This window comes from Diadema antillarum, unplaced genomic scaffold (assembly GCF_040938485.1).
Source record: "Diadema antillarum isolate AM-2024a unplaced genomic scaffold, OU_Dant_1.0 seq00000233_RagTag, whole genome shotgun sequence".
Lineage (NCBI taxonomy): Eukaryota > Metazoa > Echinodermata > Echinoidea > Diadematoida > Diadematidae > Diadema > Diadema antillarum.
In genome coordinates, this window is record NW_027271282.1 from 267,980 (window position 1) to 286,774 (window position 18,795).

The window sequence follows — 18,795 nt, forward strand, 5'->3', positions numbered from 1 at the left end:
ATAGGGGTAGTGGGGCTTCTTGGTGTTTGCCCCATCTCCTGAGTGTTCTTCATTGTGCATGTTTTGCTGCAAAGCATGCCAGGCCTGCCTTCTCTCCACAAGTCATTTCTCCACATGCATTGCATACTGTATACGCCATATATTTCGCGAGTCTAAATTTTCGCGAATCGGTAATTTCCGACAATTTTGCGAGTGGTTAGATTTGTGATCGTGGAGTGCTGTACTGAACAGAGAAATGTATGCGTATGTCACATTTTCATGTGTCTTTGATTTGATGAATAACACCCAACTCGCGAAATTCGCGAAGATAAAACCTTGCGAAATATTTGGCGTATACAGCATATCGTCATGCTGCTTTGCTGGCTTCCCTTCCAAAAACCATGATAGGGGCCAGTGGGGTAATTTTGCTGGCTTCCCTTCCCAAAGTCTGATAAGAAACTTTATCATACAATGTACACGTAATACAAAAAACATTTCCAATGCTTACATTTCCATTGATTTTTGACAAAAATGTTCACTTGAACCTCAAGTGATTCAGATAGAAAGAATGATGATCAGCTGAAGACCAGTAGTTACAGCTTTTGTATGAGTTTCGTGTGTATGAGTACGTGTTTCAATGTTTACACGTACATGTAGCTGTGCTTGATGTACTGTGAAAACGAGACTGGGTTAGACCTGACATGAAAATGTAAATTCTTCTCACTAATGCAATAATTGTGTCTTGAATGTAAACAAAATGTTTTTCAACCTCTTAGTACAGAATGGCACCACACATTTTTGGTGTACAGAAGTTGTTTGAACCTTATTGGCTTTTGTACATTCGAGCAGTGCGCAGCATGTAATCTCACTTAGTCAGAAGTTTGTGTTTGGAAAACGACAGTTAGCAGAATCACTGAGCATCACATTGACAAGTTTTTTTTTCCCACATAACAGATTCTTTGAGTACACTGAACTGTGAAATCACCCAGAGACCTGAGTAGCAGTATGTGCTCGCTAGCTGAAGGTCCGTCTCCACCCCCTGAGGGTTACATCACAGTGTGTGAGGAGAACGGTGACCTGGTGACCATCAGTGCCAGAACTGCCCCCGTTAATTACACCCCTAGAGTAACGGTAAGTGTTAGATCCATGCCCTCCTCCCCCCCCCCCCCCCCCCCTTCCCCCACTGCAAAATGAGAGAAGATACTCCAAGTAGATAAACAGAAGATGGGTAGATGAATAAATCAATAGATAAGTATTATAAAGGGGAATGAGTAAAGATTACAAAATATGCCGTAGATGAATACTTTTAGGTATAAATACCTGAATAACACAAATTAAAAAGAGAATGCAAAGAATTGATACTTGTTTAGAAGATATTACCAGTATACAGTGTACACATGCACACAAAGAGAAGGTAAAGTAATCACTTTGTTTTATACATGAAAATCATGTACTTTGGTCTGAATATTCATTTTGAATTGCAGTTTTGTGAAGGATGTTACAAAAAAAAATCCAGTTTGTTGTGTCTTATTCACTATTTTCCATTAATAATCTTGACTTGGGGTACCCAATATTCAAGGCATAGTTGCACATGACTTGTGTTTATATATCACAAAAGATTCCATGTTTATACGAGATTTAGTGACAAGTACTGAATCATGATATCTATGTTAGACATGGATTATTACTGCTTGTGTCTATTTTATCCCCTGGGTGTCACACACAACTGATAGTCAAGTCCACAAATACTGTACTTAACATTCTCTCCGTAACTCAAATTGCTCATGCAGGTCACACAATGAAACATTTATCTGAAAATGTTTCCTCTTCTTATGTTGTTCTTTTTTTGGCTACTCGCAAGTGTACCTAAATGTCTTGCAAAGTGCATGTTTACATTTGTGTCAGCAATACCAGAAGTGATGCAGATATCTAATTGAGTGCAGTAATTACCTTCTGTCTTGAATTGTGTCTTCTGTAAATAGGGATTAGAGTATCCTGTTATCAGCGCTTCGACAGAGAGCCTGTGTTCCTTAGCAACAGATGAAGCCGCCCAAACGGCATTCCTGCCCCATGTGACAGATGTGTCGCTGTGGAAACAGGCCTGGTATACCTGCCGTGTCCATGGTCTCTCAGAAATGTTGGATGAAGTTTCCAAAAATGAGACAGGTAAAGGGTAATGCACAATGACTATAGGAGAAAAAAAACCCCAAAACTTTACATTGATTTTTGCTGTGATCCACTAGTGATGTGATGCCAGGATTAAAAAGATTTTGTGTGTGTGTGTGTGTGTGTGTGTGTGTGTGTGTGTGTGTTTTGCCAAGCAATTTTCAATTAAGATCTTTTTTATTGCTGCTGTTGTCTTTTTTTCTTCTTTTATTTTTAATTCATGTCTATTTCATATTTGGTCTAAGTGCACCGACATATTCCTAAGTTACCTTTGCCTGATGCTTCATTCCTTATTTTATGTAGTCTCCCTTTCCCCTTCTTTCATGAGAACAATCCACTTGATCACAAAGAGAAATCAAAGGAGTGTGTACAAATGTATCTAGTTGTTATAGCTGTGAAATTCTAAATTTCAAAACTTTATTTTATACTTAAGAAAGGTAAATCTTTCATCTACATTCAACTTGACTTTCAACTAGTTTTGTAGCATTCATGGACCGCCACATATGAAATGGTAGTAAATCTTTGATTTTGTTTTTCATTTTTTCCACCATAATCGTTAAGATCAGTGTAGTTTGTAATTAGGAATAATATTTCAATTCGTATGAAGTGTGCGGTGACTGTTTAACAGAGTTTGTAAAGCTGCCAGTGTATCTAAGCAGGAGACATGTTTAGTTGTGTCCTGCATTACTTTTGATTGTTTTTCTGACTTGTTATTCGCTACAGTGTACATAGTAATGTCATTGTATTGTTTACCATGTGGAAACAAAGCGTTGCTTTACATTTGTCTGAGGTAATGATGACTATGACAGCAATGGGCATAGACTTCATCCCAGGTTTTCTGTTTGCATACAAAGATTTACCATCATTAAACCTTTCAATAATATTACATTTACTATGGCCAATGGTAACCAATCAGGTTTCAGCATTCATGGTCTTGGTCAAGTAACTGCAATTATTCTAGCCCACAAGAGCACCAAGCTCATTAAACATATACTGTGCAAGGTTTTGGGACTGGTTCATGCTATTACCTTTTGTTAGGTAATTTAGATTACAGATTTACAATATGGTAGTGTTACCATGGCAAGCACACATTTTGCATAGAATCCATGGTGTTTCTGTGATCATGTGAACTTGGGCCTGTCTGTATTAAAATATTGTTTCCTGTCATCTTTCCTTTGTGATTGCTCACTCCCAGCCCCCTGGCCTGTCACAATGCTGGCCTGTGGATGTCTGTCGACTGTAACCTGGGTCAATTCATTCAGAGGCTCCCTGTATCCTCATCTCATGGTAAGATTGTTGTGAGTTATTTTCTTTATACAGATCCTAGTTTATTTACCTGAGATAGTATTGTTCTACCTTCACGTTGGTTGGTTTTTTGATTGGTTTTTTTTTTTCTGTCTGTGTGTGCTTTAGAAACATGATTATGATCCCTTTAAAAGCATGAGGCCTATGCTGTGCTATGGCCTCACTCACACTTTCTCTGTTATGGGGTTGTTAAGGTACTTGCTTGCAAGTATAATGTACCAAGCATATTTCTAGCATTCAATGCTTGTCTTAAATGTATTGTTTCCATTTGTGACTTATTTGTACACAATGTTAACCTGTTGGAGAGGTGTCAATGGGTTGTGCATGTTAAAGGAAAATCTGCTCATCCTCAGCGGGTAAATGTCATTTTGATACTTGGCTCAAGAAGGATACTTGCACATTGTACATTGTACTGTAAGTACATGTACAGTGTACATATTGGACAATATGGTGACTAGAGATCCTTAGCCAACACAGACATTCTACTTTCTTTTCTTTTTTTATTATTGTTATTTCATTGTTCCTGCTTTTTATGCTCAGTTGGACACAAGAAGTGCAGTAAGCAAGCAAATAGTAGTATTGGCATAGTAGTTCTGAAGTAAACATGCTGTGTTGCCATGCCAATCTCTGTTCATTTGATCAGCTGTCCCCAGATGATATGATCCAAGAGTTCAGTCGAGGGCGGGACTGGAGGGAGAGTGAGATCAGAGCATTTGCCTGGCACCAGCACACAAACAAGTGTGCCGTGGCTTGGAGAGACAACACCATCAAGATATTCACCTCTGGCAGGTTGGTGATGGAAAGTTCATCTTTTCATACAGACTCTGATGAGCTGATAATGGCGATAACGAAGTTGATGAGGAGGATGTTGAAAGTAGTGATACTAATAGTCATAGTGCCAACTGCTACAATTACCATTACTTCTGCTACTTCTCCCTTTTTTATGCCTCCGCCACGAAGTGGTGCCGGAGGCATTATGTTTTCGGGTTGTCCGTCCGTCCGTCCGTCCGTCCGTCCGTCCGTCCGTCCGTCCGTCCGTCCGTCCGTCCGTCCGTCCGTCCGTCCGTCCGTCCGTCCGTCCTTCCGTCCGTCCGTCCGTCCTTCCGTCCGTCCGTAATGAATTTTGTGGACAAGGTAACTATCGAAACCTGTTGAGGTATCCTAATGAAACTTGGCATGTATGTGTATTAGGGGGTGAAGTTGTGCCTATCAACTTTTGGGTGCACATGCTCAAGGTCAAAGGTCAAAAGGTCAAGGTCAAATACATAAAATTTTACTATTTCCACCATATCTATTGAATGCCTGAAGATATTTTCTTGAAACTTAGTGTATACATGTTTTACCCAATTAAGATTCTCTGGTGAAAGTTTGGGTCATGAGGTCAAAGGTCAAAGGTCAAAAGGTCAGGGTCAAATACATAAAATTTCACTATTTCCACCATATCTATTGAATGCCTGAAGAGATTTTCTTGAAACTTAGTGTATACATGTATTACCCAATTAAGATTCTCTGGTGAAAGTTTGGGTCATGAGGTCAAAGGTCAAAGGTCAAAAGGTCAAGTAAAAATATCAAAACTTCTTTTTTTTCTCCGTACCTTGGAAAATTGTTCAAGGTATCTTCATGGAACATAGTATACAAGTATACACGTACTGACTGGAAGTGATTATCTAGAGAATGTAGGGTTCATGGGGTCAAAGGTCAGGGGTCAAAGGTCAAGTGTAAGACTTCAAAATTTTACTATTACCCTCATATTTATGCAATGCCAGCAGGGTTGTTTTTTTACACTTGGTGTATGCGTGTGTAACCTACATGTAATAGAAATTCTTTGGAAAGTTTTTTTTTCTCTCTTTTTGCCTCAAAGGTCAAAAGGTCAAAGATCAAGTGAAAGTGCTGAACTAACTTTTTCCTCCATATCTCGGAAGTGGCTCAAGTTACCTTGAAACTTAGTACATATTATGCATGTTCTACCTGAAAGTAATTATCTTATGAATTTTAGGGTCAAGGCCAGATGAAAATGGTAACAATTTACTATTCAATTCAGAAATTGCACTTTTTCTCCACACCTGTACCTTGAAAATTACTCAATGCCTAAATGTATGAATGGGTCAAAGTCAAGTTAAAGTCCTTAAATCCCTAGATACATGCTCTCCTATTCATCCAATTAAACCTACGTCAAGGAAGGTGAACATTCAACACATTTGTGATGAACTTGTCATTCAAATATTTTGCCAATTTTGTGAAAATGTAATCACACAGTGTCCACATGTACTATCTAGACCTATTGGGAAAATCATGCATTATGGCGGAGGCATACCAGTCGCCAAAGCGACATTTCTAGTTGTTACCATGCACTCCCTTCCTAACAAACACAATTAGAATAAAATTCCGCTTACAACAAAGTGAATATTCAGGCCCCAATGTTATCCGCTCTATTTTTTCTTAATTGTTTATTTGTTTGGTTATAACAAAATTTTGATATAACGAAAGGAAACTGCCGGTCCTAAGGACTTCATTCAATTTCAATTTCAATTTATTTTCGTATTTCTCGATGGAAAATACATGGTATATAACAAAATAAAATACAGAATGTCCAGCTTGGATATATACATGAAGAAATAGGAATACAAAAGTAATACATAACGGTCGATGTGTCATTTTCAATCAAAGTAAAGGATGCGAAGAGAAATACGATGGAACCTACTAAAAAGCAAAGCTTGTTGAGTGTAGGTCCCAACAAAAGCCTAGTAAGGGGAACAGGATGAGGAGCACGGGTACAATTAAGACCAAAAGTAATGATAAACAAAAGAGAATGACTATTACTCGGGGCTCAGAAGATTCTTCTCACATGCATTTACATGTATGTGTGTGATAAAATGAGAACAAGTAACCACATGCTGCACACTATAGCAGTTGCTCTCATAGCAATTTAGACATGGGAGTGACAATGACGTGAATACTTAAGTACTATTAGGGTTTAAACATTCCGGCTTCCATAGACACGGGGAAAGATTAAAAAAATGGAGAACATGAATCAATTGCAATTCCTATATGTGATATACCAGCCAGCTGCAATGATGCATAAAAGAAAGGAAAAAAAGAAAGGAGGGGAAACTATGCGACACGACCAAGGTCTTACTAGAAGTGGAAGGAAAAACACCGATGGGAAGGAATTTGAGAGAGCATGCAACTAAAATGTATATGCATGAGTCTGTTCACATGGCAACAACCGAGTAGTATAACAGAGCAGCTATCAGCATAATAAAAAGGAATTTTAGTGCACTTGTGTGTTGTAGCTATTCAATACATGCTGTCTGAGTTTACGCTTAAAGGATGATAATGACAAGCAGCTTTTAACCTCTGTTGGGAGATCATTCCAATATTTAGGACCTGTATACATAATTGTGTTTTTAGCGAAAACTGTTCGAGTTCGTGGAAGGTGATAAGCGTCACTCTGGCGAGTTGGATAGTGGTGGACAGAATTGTTTCTTATGAACATCTGTAAAAAGACACCAGGAAGATCTTTTGAGGAAAGTTTATACATAAAAATACCTAAATTATAACCAAACAATCTATCAGTTTTAAAATCTTATTTTTCTGAAATAAGGCGTTAGTGTGAGATAAATACCCAGCATGGTTAATAATTCTGATCGCTCGCTTTTGAAGAAGAAAAAGTGAATCCAGTAAATATTTAGATGCGTTACCCCACGCAAGAATTCCATAATTAAGATATGGGGAAATCATGGTTGAATATACAACCTGCGAGATATGGTTGGGCAAAAAATGTTTCAGTTTGTTTAGGATTCCTGTATTTCGTGACAAAATTTTGCATAAAAAATTAAAGTGAGTTTTCCAGGAAAGGTCACTGTCGATGTAAAGTCCTAAAAACTTTGTACTATCTACTCGGGTTAAGTTAATATCATTAATCTTAACATCAGGAATAACTTGTAACAGGAGTCAACTATACCTGTAATTATGATGACAGTAGTTTTAAGCATTATCATCTTCATAGTTATAAACAGGGAGAGGCAGATGGAGAAGATGATGATTTGTGTGTCAAGGAAAGATGACAATGGCATAGATGAAGAAAAGGAAGAAGAAGAAGGAAGAGGATGAGAAGGAGAAGTAGAACAAAAGCCTGAGATTGTGATGTGTTGTTAACAGATTAGTGCTGAAAGCAGATTAGTGCTGAAAATGATATTTCTACAGCCACAGGAAAGGTTGCAATTGCTTAGCCCTTAAACGGCCGGTTCAACCCCCCCCCCCCCCTCGGCATTTTCCACGACCATTCCGCTACATGATTTTTTTTTACTGCGCCGCTCGCTGACTTTGTACTTTCAGGTCTTGCAGATCTTATGACACCATTTTCGGGAAAATCAGGCATGTCGTTAGGATGCTGCACGACCTTTTATACATGCTGGTCTGACTGAAAATGGCTCAAAAATGTGATTTTGTGGTCAAAGTCTGTGCAAATGGAGTTTTCTCACCTTATCAACAAAGATATAATCATTTTCACTTTCATTGGCTGAAATCAATCTATTTCAGCATAATTATGCTTGAAAGACATGGAGGTTCTGAGATAAATTTTATGGGAAAAAAAGGACAAAAGCAAAAGGTAGAAAAACCAGACCTTATACTGAACCCCAGTAATCTAGTGGTAAAGGGATTTTCAAGTTATCATTTGTCAGATTGTTTCCCATTTTGCCTTTCTGGATTGCAGTCTAATGTGTCCCACTTTCACCTGCAGACAACCAAACATGTTTAGTCTTATCAGCAGCTCTGCCACAGTGCATGGTGCCTCAATCTTTCAATCTATATACTATGTATTTCCATGTTGAAAATTTTGTAGAAATTGCAGTGTTGTGTTTTTTTAGGATCTCATCAGTGTTTGACCTTTGACTTTATGTCATCATGTATTATTCATGAGGTGCATTGATTATGTCATCATGTATTACTCATGAGGTGCATTAGCTGCAGTGCAATCATCTACTCTTTCTGTATCTTTTCTCTTTGACAGTGACGTTGTACCCACTCTGAAACACAGACACCAGAGGGGCGTGTCCTGCCTAGCATGGAAGCCTCTCTCTGCCACAGTATTGGCTGTTGGTTGCCATAGCTGCATTCTCATATGGCACATTGACCCCAACTCACTGTCAACAAGGTAATAATGATAATAATATGGTCTTTGTCTTCATTATTGATATCTGCTCCATCAGAGGACCCTGTCATTATCATTACTTTAAAGGGATCGTATAGTTTTGGTTGGGACCTAACTTAAGGTTTCTAACATATTTGGTGAGATTATGAGAAACCTCTTATGAAATTATAAAGAGCATGCAATTCCAAGAGGAATTCAATGTTTGTTTGATGAAAATTGGTTTTGAAATGGCTGAGATATATTCAAAACAGAGCGATCCTGTTTAAAAGTGGGGCCCACCTTTTATTACGATCGCTTTATTTTACTTTGTTTTTGGATGTCTCAGCCATTTCAAAACCGATTTTCATCAGATAAACTTTGAATTCCCATTAGAATGGTATGCTGTGTACTATTTCACAAGTGGTATCTTGGTATCTCACCAAAAAGTTAAAAGCCCAATCGTTATCTCCACCAATACTTTGCTAGGTATCCATTTATACACCTGGGTTGAGTGGGACATGATGGGTAAAGATATCTTGTCCAAGGACATGGGAACTTGACGGGATTCAGACTCAAACCTTTGAGTGAAAGTCAAGAGTCCTATCCACTATGCCACAGTGCCCTTGTGTCACAGTGCATGTGAAGATAGATTTCAGGGCATGCAGTGATCTCTATTTTACCAGTCACAGACCCTGTCAGCTTTTACCTTCTTTTGAAACAAATTGACTCTTATTATCATTTGAGGACCATAGCTATTCCACAGAATCCAAAAGGGCAAATTGGTTGGGATGCTTTGTAGTATACATAGCTGCAGAAGACACAAGAATTTTAGTTCATTAATACATTCATGAATCAGCTCTTTGTCAAAACATTACAACTTACAAAAGCAGACATTGAAAAATCTAGGAAATCTGCAGTGTTATCAGTCTTGAATGTTTTGTTCAAGTACAGGATGGTCTACAAGAGGTTTAGCATGTTGCGGTAATAAACATACAAAAACTTTTGTACAACATCCTAACAACGCACTCAACAAACTCAGCAACATGCCAAAAGTTGATGATACACTATTGAGAAACCTGCAAATAAACATGTGTCTACAAACTTATCTTGAAATATATGTATAGATTTCCATCCTTGGAATACGTTCTTTCACTTTGGCCAGATGTTAAAGGGAAGCAGTCCTGAGATTTTCACTGTACTGATAATTAAGAAGAGTAAAAAATATAAACTTTCACCAATTTATACGCTTGGACATCAAAAATTGTCTCCGTACGCGATTTTTGAAAAATAATTCATGCAAGCGATCGTGAAAGAGCCGGCAAAAAGATGCTACGTAGTGCATGCCCTACTCACCAAGTTGACAGCCGTGCCTCTAAAAACCAATTTAAGTGTTCAAATGATTAGTTGCAATTTTATCATATAATGTGAAAGTTTGTGGTTTTATAATTTCAAACAAAATATTTCAAGCTTAGATATATATAATTTACGAAAAATTGATATTGTAAACATAAATTTATATGTATTTTTAAACCAAATATACCATGAACTTAACATCAAATAGGCACGGTCGTTTTCTAGCTTCCGTCCGTGTTGCATACTTCTTACTGTAGAAACCACTCTCGCGCGCAAATCCTTACCATACCAATGTATACATACACAGTACACTCGACTCCGTCCAGTCGATTTTGGCATTCAAACCGAAGATAACCTGTGCATGAGAGAGTCGAATTCTTAAGAAAATATTGTTTGTATCTCAATATTTCTGTAAGTAGTCAGATAATCGCCTTTCCTCGAAAAAAAAAATATGACGTGAGCCGGGAAGGGTAAACACAGGGGGTCGTAGGGATATGATTTCGCTCCACTTTGCCGTGCATGTCCAGTCGGCACTGGCAGCAGCTAGCTCAGTGGCACTGTACTGCAGTCCAACCCCGGCTGCAGGCCCACGGTAAATTAAACATAGCTAGCCACTTTCCTTACCTCTCTACGCTTTTTTCCCTCGGTTCTCTTCGAAGTCGATGCTCGAGGTGTTTCTGTTTTATAACTCATGTGAGCAAATGGTCAGGATTGCATCTGGTTTCAGGAGTTTTCTCGGTTTATAACCGAGGGCCACAGCCTGCCGGTCCACGTAAAAACATCGCTTCACAAATTGTCCACGCACAGGTAGGTCACAACACGATTTCGAGATTTTGTAGGCCCTAAGTTTCTTATGTTCGGCATCGTTGTACCGATATTTCCCAGCCATACAGCTCACCTTTCACGGTACTTTTGTTGGTCTGGGACGGAAAAAAGGATTTTCCTGGGAAATTTTCTGCACGATTCGAGCAAAACTACTGATGTAAGATAGCCTGACCAGACTACGCTGAATGCGGTCGCCCCTGTAGTGTACTAGCAGGCCTGTTTAGAATTGTTTCTACCTACAAATATGTACACTCTGTACATACTATAGAACATGCATGAGCGGCGACAGGTAGGGCTGCAGCTGCGCTTGAGACTGGAAAAGTGCGAAGGGCAAACCGCGTACGGGGTGCGTACGCATATCTACCATAGAGATATTAGTATACATCTCTATGGTATCTACCGTAGATCTATCATCTAGTTGTACCGTCCACACGTGCGAATATAATACACAATACATACACACACACACAAACACACACACACACACACACACACACACACAACGTAGAAACAATGTCAAATACGAGTCGGAGTAGCCACCGACGTCTTCATGCATCTGGGTAAACTAGGGATCGTACGGATAACGAGCAGAACACGGCTGGGAAGAGTTGTGCATCGACGACGTATGACTCTCCGCCAAGACTTGCTCATTAGCATATTCACCATGCAGAGTCACGCTTTTTCAACCAAAATGTACGAGCTTATTTGGTGATTTTAAAGTTTGTTTTTGGTGAAAGTAGTTCATTGGAGGTACCAACAACAACATATTTTTTTAAATTTCGTGAGGACTGTGTCCCTTTAAAAGATAAAGCCTAGGATAGCACCAGAAAAGGCAACCCAAGTGCAAAATACTTTTTGCTTCAAGATGCCCATCTTTAAAGGGAAGATAAACCCCAAGAGCAATGTGGATTGAGTGAAAGCAGCAGCATTAGTAGAACACATCAGTGAAAGTTTGAACAAAATCGGACAATCGATGCAAAAGTTATGAATTTTTAAAGTTTTGGTGTTGGAACCGCTGGATGAGGAGACTACTAGAGGTTATGACGTATGAGTGGACAACAATACCAAGAAAATATACAGAAAATACTACAAAAATCCATTTTTCATGAAAATTACAAATTCCATCAACTTGATATTTACGTATGTTAAGGGTAGCAATTATTCCCCCTGCTTTCTGGAAGCGGTTGGTCCATTGCTCTTTCATAATTCTAGAAAAGTGAATTTTTGTTGAATTTCCTTTATATTTTCTTTGTATTGTTGTCCACTCATACGTCATATCCTCTAGTAGTCTCCTCATCCAGCGGTTCCAACACCAAAACTTTAAAAATTCATAACTTTTGCATCAATTGTCCGATTTTCCTCAAACTTTCACGGATGTGTTCTACTAATTTTGCTGCTTTCACTCAATCCACATTGCTCTTTGGGTTTATCTTCCCTTTAAATGCTTAACACACAAAGTCATTATCAATGCAATCTGCCAAAATGTTGAAATGCAGGCCACCGTACATATGTTAATGTGCCACTTCAATTCTTTAGTACACTCGTCACTAAATTCTAAAGTTTGTGACAACTGCAGAGAGTCTTGGGTTAAGAGATTGTTCTTGCAAAATCCCTACAGTCATTGCTCCATCAAATCGGCCAGTTTATACACTGTCTGGCTGAAAGTATTGTGGTAAGCATGAAACTTTGATAAAACCATCCGTAGCATGAAATAATGTTGACACCCACAATAGACAGAACCATCTCTGTGTCTCACTTCCTTTGTCAGACCAACGGCCAGTGCAGCCCAAGTCCTGTCCTACGCAAGCCATGCACCAGTCACATGTCTCAGCTGGGACCCTAGAGGGCGCCTTCTTGTTTCCGCTTCACCCAGAGACACAGCAATACTGGTATGGTGTGATATGTGTAAGGTGTCAACCACAGAATAACTGTTTCGAATGTGTTGTTCTTCAATGCTAATATCAGATAAGAATATCAAAATTTGAGAAAAGTGCTTCAAGGTCTGCCTTGTTTTGAGATTTTTCTTGGAAAAATTGTATAAATCTTATGGAACATGAAAGGATAATTTGTTTGTTTGTGGATTTTTTTTTGCTCAGTTGTTTCATATTTACATCTGAGTAGTCAGCATTTTTGATATTTTCATTGAGTATGTTTGAGTGGCTATTTTTAGAGTGAGCATATGATACTTGCCAAATGCAAAAAAGAGAAAATTGTAGTTTTTCAAATCTGGGAAATCTATAAGTCATCTCTGAATTTGTGCATTGTGTATGTGTCATGTCACAAGGTGGAGAAGTAATTTCCTCTGTTCATATTATTTTATGGTATGTACATTAAATGGGATTGTGCTACCGTATATAACTCATCCATAGCCCATTCTACAGCCCAAGCACATACCTGCCAACTATTCCCATCTGATAGGAATATTCCTGGGGTTTTTTGTTTGTGTGTTTCTTTGTTTGTTTGTTTGTTTGTTTGTTTGCTGTTGTTTTTCACGGAAGGAGAAGCTTTATAACACTGTTTTCCCAATTTTTTATGAATACCTGTAAATATAGTCTTTTGTAGGAGATGTGTGAAAATTCCTATCCTTCAAATGAGTTTCTCCCATTTCTTCCTAATTATTGAATTTCAGGTCAGGGATAACAGGTATGCAAGCATGAGGTTACCTGTAATTCACCATATAACTTCCATTTTCTGTCTGCCAAATAAAAACAAACAAGCAAAAAACCAAAACCAAACAATGAAAGAAAGAGCAAGCCAAGAATCATGGAGATAGCATCCATCACAATACCCTCAATGATCTTTCCTGCCCCTAGGTTTGGGATGTGCCAAGGGAGTCATGTGTACCCCTCAGAAGAGCTGGAGGAGGGGGCGGGGCACTACTCAGGTACTCCCCGGACAGTTCCAAGCTCTTTGCGTCGTCGCCATCACAAGTTTTCAGGTGAGATGCTAGTAGGTCCAGAGTAAAGACTAATTTTCAGGCTTTGAGCCTTAACATTGAAACAAGGTGCACTTGTATGCTCATGATGCTGCTGTCCTGCTGAAACATTTCTTGACAGTGCCTGTTTCCTTCTTACAAGTTTGTTATATACAATATCATGTACAATGTAAGTGAATGACCCATTTGCTCTGGAGAGAAAACTATTTTCAAACCTACAATAACTGTAAGTATCTAAGTACTGTGTCAGGCCACAGTATCTAAAGTGCCTTCATGCTCTCAACCCTTCCCTACTAGATTTACTTTACTTTTATGCAAAGTTCAGTTGTATATTGAAAAATGGCATATCTTCGTTGTAATCCACTAACCAAAAAATCATAGGAAATCAACCCATAGATTTTGTTGCTTTCCACACAAGAAGAAGCCATAAAAAGGTATTATCTGTTTAGGAGTTTGTACTTGATTCGTAAGATTTCATTTCTTGAACATTTTCATGTCTAAAACTTTAAGATATCTACCCTGTACTTGGATTAGTCTTTTCAGCGATGTGCACCTTTTTGCCAAGTAATATTTGCTGGAACTGCAAGCCATTCTATCCTGCAGTAAGATGTTTGTGCAGATCCATCTTCAGAAAATCACAATATGAAACATGCGCTCAGTATTGATGGGGTAAAACGAGGTAGTAAGACGTCTTTGCAGTCACTGCAGTGTGACCATCCTGTCAGTTACCAATCCAAAGAGTGTCATTGTGAGAGCTGTTTTCTGTTTTTATACTGCCTCTTGCCAGAGTATGGGAGACAAAGTCATGGTCATGTGAGAAGTGGACACAGCTCTCGGGACGATGTCAGAGCGCCTGCTGGAGCCCCAATGGACGCTTCCTCCTCTTCTGCACTGAGGACGAGCCGGCCATCTTCTGTCTCAACTTCCTCCACAGTGCAGGCAAGACGGGCGGAGCGGAGAACGCTATCAAGTGTGCCGACACTTCTGAGGTCACCATGATGTGTGGGGACCAGGAAGTGAGGTGATTATGACATCACAATCAGAGATCAGGGCACCATAGCACTCCCAGTGATCTTTTGCATTTGTTTGTTTCTTCTTATTTTTTTTTGTAAGAAATGCATGCTGTGTGCTTTATAAAGAATTTTTGTGGGGGAAGGTCACAAAACCCTTCAAATTCAGTTCCGTAGTTTTTGATGAAAAAAAAAATCGAAGTGAAACACTGTTATTAATAGGCATGTCGACATTGATGCCCCTTGAAGGTTTGATGAGCATATTTCTATCTATATTGTAATGAATAGGGGCTTTTATGATGATACACAGTGTCTGTAGATCCCCCCCCCCCCCATGCCTCATATGTTTCAATATCTGTCATAAATTCTGCCCCAGAAACTGATTTCAGCCTGCTCTCCATGGCGCAAATGGAATACAAGGAAACTTGCATATGTTCTATCTTTTATCATTTCTTCTGGAACTGAACATGTCAGAAATACTTGCTTCTTGCAAAATAGATGAATGATTGAATTTGTGATGCTTATAGCTAATGCAGTATATAGTCTGATTCTGAATAATCAATCATTTTATGTCTCCATTTTATGTCTCCATTTTTAAATATTGGGTAGGATTGGAGGCTTGATTCAAGACATGGTGTGGAACTGTACCGGTGAGAGACTCGCTGTCCTCTTCAAGGCTAACAAAGAGACAGAGAATATGGGGGATCTCATCGCTATCTTCAACACCAGACTCACTCCAACATTGCAACTCATACCGAGGTAGGCATGCATGGAGGACGTTTCACTGTTAGAGTGAACATGTTTGAGTTTATACAGATTGACTCTGTCTTGTGCCAGTAAAGATACAGTCCTGGCAGAATCAGAAAGAGTAGTTGCTACTATGGTTAGTGCTTCCAAGCAATGGACTTTGGGCATGAGGAATGCTTTTTTTTCGGTCGTAGTGAAACTGGCATTGAATGCATTTGCAACTACTGTGTTGGCTGCAGATGTTAAAGGGGCATTCCAGATGATTTTCATAATTTCACATCATGTTGTACATAAATTGACAGCTCCATGTATAGATTTGTGGAATTTATTGTGGTCCTTGGGCAGAGAAACCAATACAATGAAAAATCTTAAACAAATTAAACTGAACAGTGTCGATGACATAGGAGCCTCACATATTTCAGAAATGTAGCAGTGCAATTCCATTACAATACCACTTGCTTGATAAGTTCACCTGTGTAAAATCTATGCATGCCTTCTTCTTTTGTTCTGCTTCCTTGAGGCCCAACTCATGCATCATCGTTGTTCATTGCAATTTATCATATATTTTGAAAATATTCTTATTCTTCAACCCAATCAATATAGATTCTCAAACTCTGTTCTCAGTATAACTAATTTCTTTTACAATGTCATGTAGTTCAAATGTAAAAGTGTGAAAATCATCCATAGGTCTCCTTTAATGGAGATATGATGAAGGGTTGAGCCGGTTTCCTGGTAATGATTTTTTTTGAGTGGTCTTTTTGTACTATTCACTATCTGAATGTCATGACTGACCAATTGTGTGTTGGAAATAGAGGTAACGTGTATGCCCTGTGTTTTAAGGGTGAGCCCCCAATGAATGTCAGCAGATGTGAATTATTGTGCTCAGCACATTCCAATTGATTAGTAGCTGCTTAACCTTCTCAGAGCCACCATCTCAAATTGCTACTGACATTATGCGTAGATGTGTTCATTACATTGTTTACAAGTGAATGGTTGGCCAAAGTTTAGAAGATTAGGAAAAAGCTTATATTTTAGCTTTTCAAGTTATAGCACAGTGCCATGGGCATAGATGGCTAGCAAACTACATCACTGATATTTGGCTAGTTCGAAAAAAAATATCCCTCTGAATCTGACATGTTTTTGAAGTCTTGCACAAAAATTAAAAAAAGAAAGAAAAGAAGATGGATTTAATATAGCAGACACATATCAAGATTCATTTCTTGTCATACCCAATTCTCTCCCATATTTGCTTTTAATGAAGGGTTACAAGATTTCTGAGTCACCCCTACTTTCAATGTGTACTGAATTATTAGTGCAACCATTGTATTACATAGTATCTCGTTGGCATTCAGATTCTGTCAACGTCAATTATTTTCATACGACCATATTTGACCATACAGTGGCTTCATCCGCGGAGAGCCAGGAGAGATTCCAGAACTCATCTCCTTCAAGCCAGGATTCCAACATGGAGCTCTCCTCACCATTGTGAGTTTCATATTCCTCTTCTCATGATCTAGATTTTATCATTGTGATCGTAGTAATCATGATTATCACCGTAGTTACTCCAAAGCTTTTGCAGCATTCTTGCTGTCATTACTATCACTGCTATGATTACTTTTATTGCTGTGATATTGCCATAAACATTCATGTCGTGTAACTAATATTATAAAATGGATTCAAGCATGTAGCTAATTGGAAGCGCTGAAATGAGTCACGTGTGCGCTCATGATTTCCTTACTAACATGCACGGCCGTGCAAAAAGTGCAGCACGGCGTGTTATCCTATGGGACATTGCAGAGAAAGCGTAACTGCTCAGTCACTGACGTCACAATGTTTACACTAGCAGTGCACACTCAATCAGTTGTTACAAGTGCGTCGCGCGCTACTATACGCGCTGTCAATCCTGTAAACAACTTCGGGCTGCCAGCCGGCCTTTCCTGTGCATAACATGTGGCGATGGCGTACGTATACTCTTATACTCTTATACTCTTATACGTACTTACCGATATATGTGCGGGATTTCCGAGTGCGACGTGCGTAAATGTTTGGGACGAACATCTTCGGACATCTTGACTTTTGAGCGAGTGCTACATCTAGCTGACTGGTATTGACCCACAAAGGTACATGAAAAATTCTGTTAGTTTTGGACCCATTTTATAAATCAAATAATACACAGGTTTAAGCTTGTGACGTTAGTGGAGATGCAGCTCACTCTCGGGTATTTACAATGTAGTGCAACAAGCACTCAGCTTCGCCTCGTGCATGTTTCACAATTGTAAATACCGTCAAGTGCGCTACATCTCCACTAACGCACTCTCACCCGTGTATTATTTGTAGAATATTGACTGATAAATTAAAAACCAGCCAACTTGGTTGTTTGCTTTGCTGATATTGTTTGACTAGGTGTTGCTGTAATATCATTTCTCCAATAAACATTATCAACTATAGTTTTGGACTTAAAACTTTAACTTATTGAGGACGATTTGATTTTGCTACAACAGGCATTTCCCGTAGACGTTTGCCCTAGTATACTTGAGAGTACTCAAGGGGTAAAGAAGAATGTGAACAAGATTTTACCATGTAGGGTAAATAATAATTTTTTTTTTTAACCATGTAGACATGGCACAAATATGTGTATTTAATTGTCCTGAAGTGCTGTTAAACAGCACAAGTGTACTCCAGAAGGAACCAATAGAGATATAGATATATGGGGGTCCTAAAAGTAACTTTTGGTTCCAAAATGGTTTGTTTGTCAATGCATCTGCCTCAAGTCACTTTCTTTTTCATGCAGAATGTAATGTATTTTCTGCATCATGCTGTATGCTGCGTAACAGGCATATGACTGTTCTGTGAAAAACACAACCCAATCTCAGACTCTCATTTACTGCATTTTTATTGACGGTTTTAAATCCTGACACTCTCTCCCACTGCATGCTGTCATATTTTACAGTGCTGGCAGAGTGGCAAGGTGACCTTTGTACCCCTATTCTTCATTCCGTCTGCTGCCCTCGCTGACAACCAGGTGATACCGGCTTCCTTTGGTAGCAAGACCACACCCCTCCCTCAGGAGCTCTTCTCTGTCAAGGACTGAATGCAGACCAGAGAGAAAAAAAGAAGAAATAACAAAGAGAAGAATTCTGGCTGTCTTTCTGTCTGTTTGTCTGTGTGCCCTGTCTCTCACAGCTGCTCACCTTTCTTCATTTTGGTAAAATAATGGCATGAAACCTATACCTCCATAAGAACAATGTTAACACGGGAGTAGCTGCAGAGGGCTTGCAATCAAATCGCCCACAAGCAACCCACATTCTTGTTTGTTTGTTTGTTTGTTTTTCCTGCTGGTA

At 39.0% G+C, this 18,795-nt stretch overlaps 1 protein-coding gene across 1 annotated transcript; it reads left to right on the forward strand.

The window, feature by feature from the left end:
- Positions 1 to 984: 984 nt before the first annotated feature.
- On the forward strand, positions 985 to 18,575 carry LOC139729294 (aladin-like). The gene is made up of 11 exons (XM_071640222.1): positions 985 to 1,110; positions 1,962 to 2,145; positions 3,341 to 3,432; positions 4,094 to 4,239; positions 8,465 to 8,608; positions 12,531 to 12,651; positions 13,576 to 13,700; positions 14,485 to 14,718; positions 15,317 to 15,466; positions 16,855 to 16,939; positions 18,405 to 18,575. The coding sequence occupies exons 1-11, from the start codon at positions 985 to 987 to the stop codon at positions 18,543 to 18,545; spliced, it is 1,548 nt and encodes a 515-aa protein (XP_071496323.1). The 3' UTR covers positions 18,546 to 18,575.
- Positions 18,576 to 18,795: the final 220 nt, after the last annotated feature.

What these genes read in the sequence shown, in the direction of transcription:
- LOC139729294 (XM_071640222.1), top strand. Translation starts at nt 985, where the DNA reads ATGTGCTCGCTAGCTGAAGGTCCGTCTCCACCCCCTGAGGGTTACATC. An exon ending in AGTTTCCAAAAATGAGACAG is followed by an intron (nt 2,146 to 3,340) that starts GTAAAGGGTAAT and finishes GCTCACTCCCAG; the next exon opens with CCCCCTGGCCTGTCACAATG. An exon ending in ATGGAGCTCTCCTCACCATT is followed by an intron (nt 16,940 to 18,404) that starts GTGAGTTTCATA and finishes CATATTTTACAG; the next exon opens with TGCTGGCAGAGTGGCAAGGT.